Below are 12199 nucleotides of genomic sequence, written 5' to 3'. Positions count from 1 at the left end.
AATTTAAAAATAGTTGTTTCTTTATTTAAACGAAATGGTCAGCAGATTAAAGGCATATGATTTACTTGATTTTTACTTAAAAACGTTCCCTCACTTAGTGTTTTACTCTACTCAAAAAGAAAATATGATATTCTTTATTCTTTGATATTTTTTACTTCCTCAACTTTTACTTTTTTACTATAATGTTGTGGGTACAGACTTTATGTTATTTTATTACTTCGAAAGTGTGGAGACGGACTTATAGTTGCATTCAAAATTCACTTCATTTAAATTACATGCAATAAAATTTCTTTATTTATTCTTCCATTTCATTTTAAGTTTTGTTTGAATAAGAATTGCAATTTTTGCTAGATGAAGGTATATCTGAACAAAGCTAAATGAATAATTTTAATTTAGTAACTCAAAAAAATAACACGGATCATTTAATAAAGTATGTCTTTACTGCTTGGGTAATTTTTACTAGTAAAAATTGCTGAGTCACGATTTTCTAAAAAAGCGGGTCCAAGAGATCAATTTGACCATAAGTGGGTCTTATGTACCATTGTGAGCATAGAAAAAAATAAAGCGATATGTAGTCTACTGCCTTTAAGTAAATACTTATTTTATTTTGTCTGCATTAGAATTTTTCTTGTACAGATTTTCGGTATATATTTTACGGACGAATTTAATGTTTTTTTAATGCATAATTCGTTGATAAAATATTTTTTTTTTTAATTTAAATTCCTGTTGCGTAGTTAAGAAATTGCCACATGATTGAGCAACTACTGTTTCTCTGTTTCCACTACGATGTCAATAATTGCGTGTTCTAAGTGGATTAATACATTTCTAATCACTCTCATTACATATATAAAAATTTACTATTCATCGAGCGTAACACCTAGTATTCTATATATTTCGAACTTCATATCTTGTAAACTACAATTGGACTGGTTACACTGCAAACATTTACCTAGATACACTATATCTCTGACGACGCAGAGGTGGTTGGCTGCGCGTTTGCTGAAAGCTATTCTCTCAATTGGGTGAATATAAGTCAAAACTAAGATGCGTGAAAAGAATTTGACGATACGAAAACTGTTATAGATAACATTCTTTGCACAAAAAAATATGTGTGACATAGTCGATATGTATTTTTTATTGAACCTTATGTGGTGAATAAGGCATAATTTCATTTCGCTTCCCCTACGTTACTTAAATATTTCGTTACTAAAACTTTCAAAAATATAATAAAAAAAAATATTTACAAAATAAAGTACAAAAGAAATTAGCTTTTTAAGGTTTGTAATTGTTGTCTTGTTATTATATTTACAAGTTACTTTAATCATATATTTTTATAAAAAAATTATTTTAAAGCTCCTAAAGATATGCAGCTTTTGAAAAGCAAAATCTTAAATATGAAGATGAAAACTATGTAGGCTTTGACATACGATTATTGATGATAACGAAAGTAAACATTTTGTAATAAATTAGGAACACCATATTTAAAATCTTACATTTTTTTTTAAATTTATTACATTTTTGTAAACATGTAGGTTTTTTTTGAAATTACTTATTACACAATTACATTCTACTTATATGTAAAACTCAAAACGAAAATGTGTTGAGTAAGCTAAATGAATGCAGACTTAAAACAGTAGCGCACCCATGCCTCCCATCTCAGACTGTTCTTTAACAAAAATCTCAAAGTATTGGTAAATAATTGTAACCGCAAGCAATATACCAGTACCGGAACCGATGGCGCCTAAAAAGTCAGCCATCACAGATAAGGCTCCTATACAAAGGCCACCAAATGCTGCGGCAGTTGGAATATAACGATTCAATTCATGAATCATTGAATTTTCGCGATGGCCACGCATTACCATGTGTCGTTCTCTTAACTGTTTAGCAACCTTTAAAGCAAAAAATAAACATTAATATTTTAGAAATACGAATATATATTGAATACGGAAACTTACATCTTTCGCAGAGCTTCCAGACACATCAATCCACGTTTTAGAGAAGAATGCACATGATCCTAACATAAACACAATGTACAAAATTGCGTGTATAGGATCTGTGAGTATGTGGCCAACGCTTTCCGGTGGCGACAGATAGTAGCAGAGACCTCCAATTGGATACGAACGAGCTGGGCCACCACCACCAACATCAGCCCAAACACCGAGTAAATTAATGAATACGTTCCCTTGAAATTTAACAGCCAACATTTGAGAAATGACGTACAAGTTAGATACCAAAGCTGATTGCAAAATAATTGGAATGTTGGACGTATAGAACAATTTGATTGGATAGCTGCTGAATTGTCCACGATAACGAGCGGATGTGATGGGTACGTCAACACGGAAACCTTGGAAGTAAATGACTACAGCAAATACTAATACTGTTGCCAAGAGGTTCATAAGATTTGGTAGATTTTGACGATAGAATGCCTCTCTTAATGCTCGTACTTTATCGTTTCTAGTCGCCATCAAGTGGAACAGTGCTATCACTGCACCTTCAAATTCAGTACCACGACCCGTCGTCACTGTAGTGGGTGAGAACGCTTTCCACACGATAGTTTCACATATATTCGTTGCAATGAAAAGGGAAATTCCGGAACCTAATCCATACCCTTTCTGCAATAATTCATCAAGCAGTAAAACAATTAGGCCAGCAGCAAATAATTGAATGATGATCAAAAGGCAGACACCAGCACCTATTTCCGAAGGATCACCATACATGCCAGTCATGACATAAACGATGGCTTGACCGATTGTTATTACCATGCCAAACAGTTTTTGCGCTCCATTGAATAGAGCACGGTCCTTTGGTGAATCACCAACTTCGATAATTTTCGCACCAGCTAACAATTGCATTATCAATCCAGAAGTAACAATTGGAGAAATACCCAATTCCATAAGGGTACCTCGATTAGATGCCAAAATAACACGTATCCAGTAGAAGGGATCTGCAGAATCTGAGCTCATAATGCCAAATAATGGGATTTGGCAGCATACTAAGAAAATAAATAATGTTATTGCCGTCCATAGCACTTTTTCTCTGAATTGAATCTATGTAATAAAATATAAGAATTATATTTTATATTATATTAAATATAGTGATAAAAAGTCAATACAATTAATTACATTTCAATGTTAGAATATTTTATTAATAATTATTTCATTAATTACGGGATCTACATAATTTTTTTTAAAACACAGCATTTGACATATAATTTACTTCGTTTTTATTTTGATTAGCTAATTCGCTAAAAAATGCAGACGGAGATAACAAGTGTTTTCATTATTTGTTAATGTTGGCAACAGTGCAGTTTTTGTCAATTGCAGCTTATTTAATAGCCGAGAAACGAATTTCAATTGTTTGCCGGTAGCCTTCGGAAGTGGTTGATAAGTGTAAGTGTTTAGTGAAAGACGTGATTTTTTATTTCGAGTGAATTTGTTAGAATATCGGTAAGTTGTAAATTAGTTTTAATTACAAAATGTGTATGTTTCTTATTATTACAATATTTGTAATTTCTCTTATTATTACAAAATACGTATGTTTCTTAGTAAATGTCTGCGCATGAAATTTAAATTTGTTGTAGTGGGCGCGTCTGCTCCGTTCGCGGTATATTCGACGCATTTGCACGAAATAGAGTTTCAAAATAATTGCACAGTTCGAGCTTTTTCAATTAGAAGTTTTGATATTTAATTTGGAAAATTGAATTGTCAAATTAGACAGAGAAATGAACATTTAAAGTTAGACTACGACGAAAAGTGAAAAAAGTGTATATGTTCCGACCGAATATATTTGCAAAATTTTTGTTACAGTTTTCTTTACGCAAGAATGTTTAGTTGGAGCTAAAAAATATTTGCAATCATCCAATATGGCGATTTTTATTTAGTATTGATGAAGATATTTCTTTTTATGTCAATTGTGTGATTCAATAAGACAGCCGGTAATATAAAAGTACGCACATAAGTGATTAGAAATTGAGCGTTGTAAATATATGTATGGTAATGACTTCCACACATTGAAGTAATAAGTTTTAGCGAACATTTTTCAGCGCTTCAAAGCCACAAAGTAACATAAACAATAAATATTTGTTTATTTAAAGAATAAACTTTTATTTCATAGTTATGTGATTTGCTTCTAACGTACGTGCTGAGATCAACAGTGCATTTTCTCGTAAAATCTTAGCTTTTAGTTAGCATTTTTCAGTTTCAACATATTATATTACATTAAAGTGAATGTATAAATGAAATTTGTTACAGTATCATTTTAATAGTTTTATTATAAATAATTTACGGCTTTTTATTCAAAATTTAAAATAAATAAAAATTGAAGTTGGAATTGGTGATGAGGGATTAAATGCAACACTGTAGGTAATGGGAAAGTTGAAAAGAGAGAGTCAACATTACTGCATGCGTGGCTATTTTAATTGTAAATAAAATTAGAAAGTTAGTGGAAATATGATTTATGGTTCCTTTAAGAATTTAATATCATGAATGAAAATTATGTTAAATAACAAAGTTACGAATACATAATGAAGTTTTTTGAATTTCCCTTTGCTATATGTAACATTTATAGATAAGGCAACATTTTCATGTTAAAATACTTACCTTTCGTTCAGGTTTAGCAATTTCCGGCAGTATGCTGCAGAAAGGTTTTATTACTTCGAGGAATTTTACTATAAAATTAAAAAACAATTAGTTGATGTAAATACTTGTAATATAATACCAAACATTAAAAAGTGATGTCTATTTATGTCCTGGGAAAAATGTAAATAGATGTATGTATTTTTTGATCTATTTTTGCACCAAATTTCACCTTAAGTTTATCATAATTATTACGGGATAATCGCTGGGAATTCGTACCAACTTTCTATATGCCGTCCACGTCAATTAGTGCATACATTTCCACAGTACATTCTACTTCACTTTTCACTCTTGATTTGTTGCTTAGCTACTTACTTCCCATTTTGTGTTACTTAAAGTATTTTATTGAAGTTAAATTATTCGTTGTTTAACTAATATTTTAGAAATATCTTTTATCAATCTATGGATAACAAAAATTGAAAGCACAAACGGTAATCAACTTCGAAGAAGATGACACTGCGGACCGATGTTAAAAACTTGAATGAAAGAAATTTAACATTCGGCACTCAATTTGCGGTTGCACTTCTTCGTTTTAGTGCTACCAAATCTGATGTAATACGAAAATTCCTAAAAATGTCAGCATTTATATTTCTTAGTAGAGCCCTTCACTCTAACTATAATACTGTGGACATAGCGAATTTTTGTACAAAAATGTGTTAATACTCATCTCTTTCTAAGAAACTTTGTTGGGGTATTATTTTTATTTCTTGGGATATTTTTTACACAGCTGTCAAGCATGCACATACATTTCAACATGAACATTTCGGCTATGAAACGTGGTTACACACATAAGCAGTGTGTAAAAACAACAAGATACACGTCGTTGAATTTTTGTTCACGTGATCAAAAATAAATGCTGCCAGTTCCTCAAAAGGGAATTTTATATTAATGTACTTATTTTATTTAAAATATTTATTTATAAAAACTTTTGTAGAATATCACCTAATGCATATAATGCATATTATAAATAAGTTTACATTGTAAAAGAAAAAAATTTCTATTATAATTTTATCTGTTACTTATCATGCATAATGTAGTCTACATCTTGATTTAATTCCAACTCAAATATAACTGACAGAATTTATTCTTGGAAATAAATAAATTTCTGAAATATCTTATTATCATACATCAATACATCTGCGTATATAACAGTTTTCAAATAGGAAATATTATACACATATGTTTTTGGTTTTTATTTCTTATAAATAATTAAAACTGTAGCAACATTTAATATATAGAAGTTAATTTCATTTTATTTGAATTTCATCAACATTTACATATATATATTAAAAAACAAATGTATCAATATTTAAATATCACTTTTATATAAAGCTCAGGTTATATTATTTTAATCTCTAGTGATACCAGGGCGCGAAACTTTTACATAAATATGAAATGGCCATCACATAGGATGTCGTCACCTAACTAAATCTAGGGAGTGTTTGAAACTCCATTCTTGACTTTTTTATATGTATTTAACAACTAATTTAATTTGTATACAACAGTACTGGCGCATATTATCATTAACAATTAGTTTAAATGAGGTTTCTGGTTTAAATTTTTAAAGTAAATTACGAATCAGAGATATCCATGCACTTTTTACGAGACCTATTATTAGGTATTATAAAATTATATTATGCATAACATGATATTAAACTTTTTTTACATTTCGAAGTATTACAATATAGATTTATAGAAAAATTTTTAATAAATTAAAATTATTTTAAACCAAAACTCATTTGGGTTTCAGTCGCATTCTAGATAAAAAAAAAATTACTTCTCCATAAAAATGATAATTAATGGGTTTGGGAAGTATTCGAATTAATTTTATCATATAGAATATGTATACATATATCCCTAAAAAATTATTTAATTTCATTGTATGTATTTACTACATATTAATTTATATTGTAACAATATATGAATAAAATTATGAAAAATGTTTTTAAATGAAGCTATAAACAGGTGTTAATATTTTTATAATTTAATTTTAAAATAACACATTAAGTTATTTTTTTTACAGTAATTCGGTGCTTAGATAATTATTCCAATATTTATTAATTATTTTCGTTTGCTTCTAATTATTATAATAGATCATACTTTGTTTTTTTTTTAATATCATATTATGTTTGCATTTCACACAACAGCAGTTCGATAGAAAAAAACGAGTATATTATTTTATTTATATATTAAGTTAAAGCTTATGCATTTATACTGAATACCATAACTAATTCAGTATAGATGTTATACATTTTATATAGAAACATACTACTACTACTATTCTCCTTCACTTTTCCTAGGTGTCTTACAAAAAACGACGAATTTTAAAAAATAAAACCATGTTTTAAGTTGATCCAGTAATATTTATCACCTATAAAATGAAAATGGAGTGTGCAGTTTTTGCGGGTTGCGTCTGGTATATCTCTATCTCTGTTTATTTTATCTTATCATATCAATTTAATTCTAATTTAATATACTTACATATATATTAACTCTACAATAATATCCAATTTTTTTAGAATTATACTAATAAAATCAAATACAAATACTATTTTAATATTATTTCGTCTTTTTTAGCATAATTAATTTTAAAAATCGGCAATGGATGAAAATCATATTAATCCTAATGATGCTTCAGAAAAACCACCCAAGGTTTCACTAAATCCTATAGCATTGAAGGCTTTGCAAGATCTAATAAGGTAATACGGTAACAAAACTAAAATTTATTTATTAAAAGTATTTAACAAAAGTTAATACTATATAAAAGCAACAATTTATAACAGTTCAGTAAATATATTTATAAAGCTGTTGTTTAATCGTTTGCTTTGAAACTAGCACTAATAATAAAAATTGGTAAATCTCGAAATTTAATTAATTTAAATTAAATTTATGTTGACTTTAAAAGTTACCATACGAGTCCACGATTTAACAGATTCAGTTCTTGAAACTTCAGATGTTTTCAAAGATTACTGATGTTGCCCATAGCTTGTATGGAGGGTTTGAAAAAATTCACTTGATTAAAATTTTTTTCTATTCTATGAATTTTTTTCAAAATAATATTTCAAATAGGTTTGGATATTAATTTTGAAATTTTGAATTTTAAATTATTAAAAATTTTAGATCTACTGGTTTTGCGCAATTATTCAGAAGTCGTCTGATATTTTCGGATATAAAACGGCTTCCACCACTTTTTCCTGAACCGCCGATTTATTATCCATTACCAGTCAATATAAGTGAAAACGTCAAAACATTTGAGTTGTTGAAGTTACCACCAGGATGTGTTGGTGCACCATCAAAGACTGTTCTACATATGGGAAATGATTTTAAAGGATGGGATATTGCATTACCAATTGATCAGGAAATATTCGATCTGGAGTAAGATTTTGAATTTTGTATTTATATTCCATTAAAGTTAATTTATTTTATATTTAATATATTTTAAGTTTATTTTGTTCCAACTATGCTGATCATATCCATGATTATGTGAAAACATTAGATAATAATTCTAAGAAAGAATTAGAGTATTGTTATATTCGAGGCTTTGAAACACCTAATGACTCGGTTTTTGAATTCTTTACCGATGAGCAAGTTGCAAAACTTTTGGAGGATTTGAGTATTCAAGAGCCAAAAAAGACTGATGGGCATGACAAAAATGCTCAGGTACAATGTTATGTATATAAATATGTTTATCAAAGTATTAAACTATTTCGTTTGGGTTTATAGTAGTAGTTTTTAGTTAGTCAGAAATTAATATTGTGTTATATCGTATTTTAAATTATATATTATAACTCTCCTAATAGAAATTTTTAAACTAGTATTTACATTGCTGCTACTTATAAAACTTTTAATAGAGTTCACGCTCCTTAGAATATGTTAGCATCTCAACATATAACTTACGCTGTACAATCTATTATTTGTTTCATTCTCTGGATATTACACAGAATAGACTACTAATTATAAAGCCTATTTTTAAACCAATATTTTCTAAGCGAGTAGTTTGATTAGATTAATATATCTATTTACTTTTGTGTTAACACCCAAAAATTTCAAAAAATTAAAATCAAAAATCAATTATCCCAAAAATCAATTTTTTTATATTTTTTAAAAATTTTTTTTTTGAAAATAATATTTTTAATTATTTTTTTCTTTTTTAATTATTTAAATTTCTATATTTTTATTAAAATATATTACGTCACATAACATTTTTTATTATTTTATCAAGGTGCCATCGTCGTCTTTAGCTGAGCAACCTCATTCTTCTTCTTCGCATCCATCTATGGCTTGCTTCTGCTACAATATAATAAGCTCGTTACAGGCAATATATATATATATCGTGGAGTCTATTTATAACTTGCTATAATTATGTACCAGAGAACCTTAATCTTTCGATTTTCATTGTAGTTACAATATCCGCTTTCTTATACAAGCATCTCTAAATTCCATTTTCATTTACTACTTTATATGTCCTTCTTATAGACATACTTTTTCTTTTGAAGACATTTTTCTTCTTCTTTTAAATGCATTTTTTATATCGCTTTTTGTCAGAGTCCACTTACTCCAAGACCGGAGCGGTTAACATCGAAGCTTAATTTTGATTATCTGTTCAAATTCTGAGTCTTAAGATGCATAGATATGTCATAATATGCTTTATTTTTCTAGTTTAACCTTCAATATATTTCTTGCTAACACTATTGTTTCAATTTATATTCGATCCCAAAAATGTGAAGTCGTTAACTACAACAAATATGTATTTCTCCACTTAAACTTTCTATTCTATTTTAAGAATATATTTTATGATTTAAGATTGATATCTAACTATTAGATTGATATCGTCTGGCATATATTAGTAGTTTAAAAGATATATACAATATATTCTCTATTGATTTCTAATTCTCTGATAACATTTTTGAATACGATATTAAATAGCTCATTTGATCACTCGCCTCTATGTCTAAATCATGTATTTTAAATTCTATTTAACGCATTGGACATTTTCACCAAATAATAATATTCATGATATTATATAATCTTGTACGTCTACAACCAGTTTTCAACAGGTCTGTCCCGTTTTCAAACTGATTGTATCGTTATTTCGAAAGAAAGTATTTTTATAATCTTGATCTGTGAATTGATTCGAGATCTGTGCTTAAAATATTTAATGGACTATCCGGCATCCTCATTTAGATTGTAAAGTGGTAGTAGTTCTGTTTTTTATTTTGTGGTTCCGGAACTATTAACTCTTTCGTATTTTTTTTTGTGAAAATAGAAACAAAGGGTAAAAAATGAAGAATACTTGATTTGATTTAAACTTGCTCTGTTTTGAGTCAATAAAAAACTGGCTTTGTGTATAATTTAACAAATTCAAAATTGTCTTTTTAACTCTGAGAAGTGTAAGAGACTTTGATGTTACCAAAGTCCACGGTTGGTCTACTATAGCCAATGTTTTTTTTTATTTTAAATAAAAATAATTATTTTTCTTGATCAATAATTATTGATTGATTGATTCTTTTAGAGCAGGGCTGTCAAAACCACGGCCCGTGGCTAATGTTTCAGAAGCCCGCGATATGTTTTTAATCTACTACAATTACTCAAATTTTCCCTTGATGCACTGGTAAAAGTGCATTATTTTATTTTTATATCATAAATGTATTTAAAATGATAACTTTAACATACGGTTATAGTATTTTTATTTTTGTCGTAAACCACTATGAACGTACATATGTATTTGTTTCTGTATAGTGATTTGTATTGTCCCGCGATCGCAATTGGTGTGGACAGCCCTGTTTTAGAGTATGCATTATATATATTCTTATTTTTTATACAAATTTTTTAAACAAATTTTAATTTAATTTAATTTAAAAAATATTTTACAGTTGCTGACTTATTTTAATAATTTTTTATTATTTTTGTTTTAGTAAACAAACTCCACGCCCCCAAGATGGCATGTCGAGTTATATTATCCAGAATTTTGCAAATACAAAAGTATTTTTTATCGTTCAATTACTTAATCATTAATTATTACTTAATATCGAATATTGAAAAAAGAGTCTACGAATTTATTGTTAAAACTACGCATTTACCATTACAACTACATTATAAATTAGATTTTGATGACTGAAACAACCGAAATAAATCTCAGTACCTCTGTTAGTATTATATAGACTGATAAACTATAAACCACTTTTGTTATCTTACACGTAGAACTTAAATTTTAATGGTGATAAAATTGTTAACATAACTATTAAAAATAGTTAGCAAAACAAATTGTTATAGAATTTTGGTTAAGCGAAATTGTTTTACTATATCGCTTGACATTTATTTATATTAATAGCACTACTAAGTCAAAAACTGAACCACGCGAAACTGCGGCTGTGTCTACATATTTTAATATATGAATGGAATTCAAATAATATTTAAGGTGTTTAACATAACACAACTGACTATATCTTTGTTTTAGCAAGTTTTTACGTCACAATTGACTCGTATAAAAATATATACGTATAAAATAAATTTTAGAAATATATTTGATTTTATTAAAATGGACATACATATTATTATTCCTAATATTTTAATTGCAAAAATAAAAATGAAATCTTATATATATTATAAGAAGCCATAATTTTAAACTTAATATGCATACATATATATAAATTTGTAAACCCGTTAATCGTTACTTAGTTGAGAATATTATAGCGAATAAAAATAATAAAAATTAAAGAGACTGTTTTTTTTTTAAGTAAAAATGTTATAGTTAATCATGGTTTAAGTAATGAATAGATGTATTTGATAAACGGAGATGCATAAACAACGGCTAAAAAAACTAATTGTTAACCAGTTGTTTAACTGCGGATGAAAAAATCGGTTCTGTTATGCGTTAAGGACTAGGACCAGTTTATTTGTTGACGTGATTACCATTGAACTAGAATGTTTGGATGTCCTGCACATATTTTCTTTGGTGTTCAGCAAAAGCTAAACAAACAACGCCAGTTATACTGAGATTTGCGTGCTTGTGATAAGTGTGGACAACTTTGTCAAATCTGAATTGATTTCTAAAAGAGGAATCATAAACACAATATTATTCATCAAATAAACAAAGAATGCTGTATTCAACTTGACTTTGGTGGTCACAGCTGAATCGGCTCAAACAGTAAGTTAGCTTTGGTCCACTCAAAAGTGTGTAAACAGGAAACACTACTTTGTATGTAAGCTAAATTCTTACATAAAAACTATAATGTTGCGTATTATATCTTGTACTATTTAATATAAAGTAAGACAAAACTTAGGCTCACAAATATATGGAATAAATCCACATAACAGCTCTAAATGTATTTTCATGTTGTGACTGCTGGTAATATCGCAGATACCATAGGTTAGACCTGGTCGTTCTTAGAACCAATATTTATTGGTCGTTAAGTTTGACGAAACAAATTGATATAGCTACTTTCAGTTGGTATTTATACATGAATTAGTTTCTCAACTTTGACACCTTTTGAATATAAATCCAAATAATGAATACATGGTTTTTTTTTTCTATGTTGTACTTTACTTGTATTTAACACAAAGTG

At 28.1% G+C, this 12199-nt stretch overlaps 2 protein-coding genes across 3 annotated transcripts; one reads left to right on the top strand and one right to left on the bottom strand.

The window, feature by feature from the left end:
• Positions 1-1480: 1480 nt before the first annotated feature.
• LOC119687650 (protein transport protein Sec61 subunit alpha) lies at positions 1481-5159 on the bottom strand. Its single transcript, XM_038102055.1, has 4 exons — positions 4950-5159; positions 4599-4666; positions 1956-3047; positions 1481-1889 (listed from the first exon to the last, which is right to left on the bottom strand). The coding sequence occupies exons 1-4, from the start codon at positions 4954-4956 to the stop codon at positions 1626-1628; spliced, it is 1431 nt and encodes a 476-aa protein (XP_037957983.1). The 5' UTR covers positions 4957-5159; the 3' UTR covers positions 1481-1625.
• Positions 3173-11171, top strand: LOC119687651. 2 transcript variants are annotated; one of them, XM_038102056.1, is made up of 6 exons: positions 3173-3446; positions 6935-7050; positions 7212-7333; positions 7755-8009; positions 8078-8294; positions 10550-11171. In XM_038102056.1, exons 3-6 carry the CDS (start codon positions 7236-7238, stop codon positions 10550-10552), a joined length of 573 nt encoding a protein of 190 aa, XP_037957984.1. In that variant the 5' UTR covers positions 3173-3446; positions 6935-7050; positions 7212-7235; the 3' UTR covers positions 10553-11171. The 2 variants fall into 2 exon arrangements, with proteins under 2 accessions (XP_037957984.1, XP_037957985.1); XM_038102057.1 differs by lacking the exon at positions 6935-7050.
• The last annotated feature ends 1028 nt before the right edge of the window (positions 11172-12199 follow it).

Source organism: Teleopsis dalmanni, chromosome X (genome assembly GCF_002237135.1).
Source record: "Teleopsis dalmanni isolate 2A chromosome X, ASM223713v2, whole genome shotgun sequence".
In the NCBI taxonomy this organism is placed as follows: domain Eukaryota; kingdom Metazoa; phylum Arthropoda; class Insecta; order Diptera; family Diopsidae; genus Teleopsis; species Teleopsis dalmanni.
This window is presented reverse-complemented; position numbering and strand designations above follow the sequence as displayed.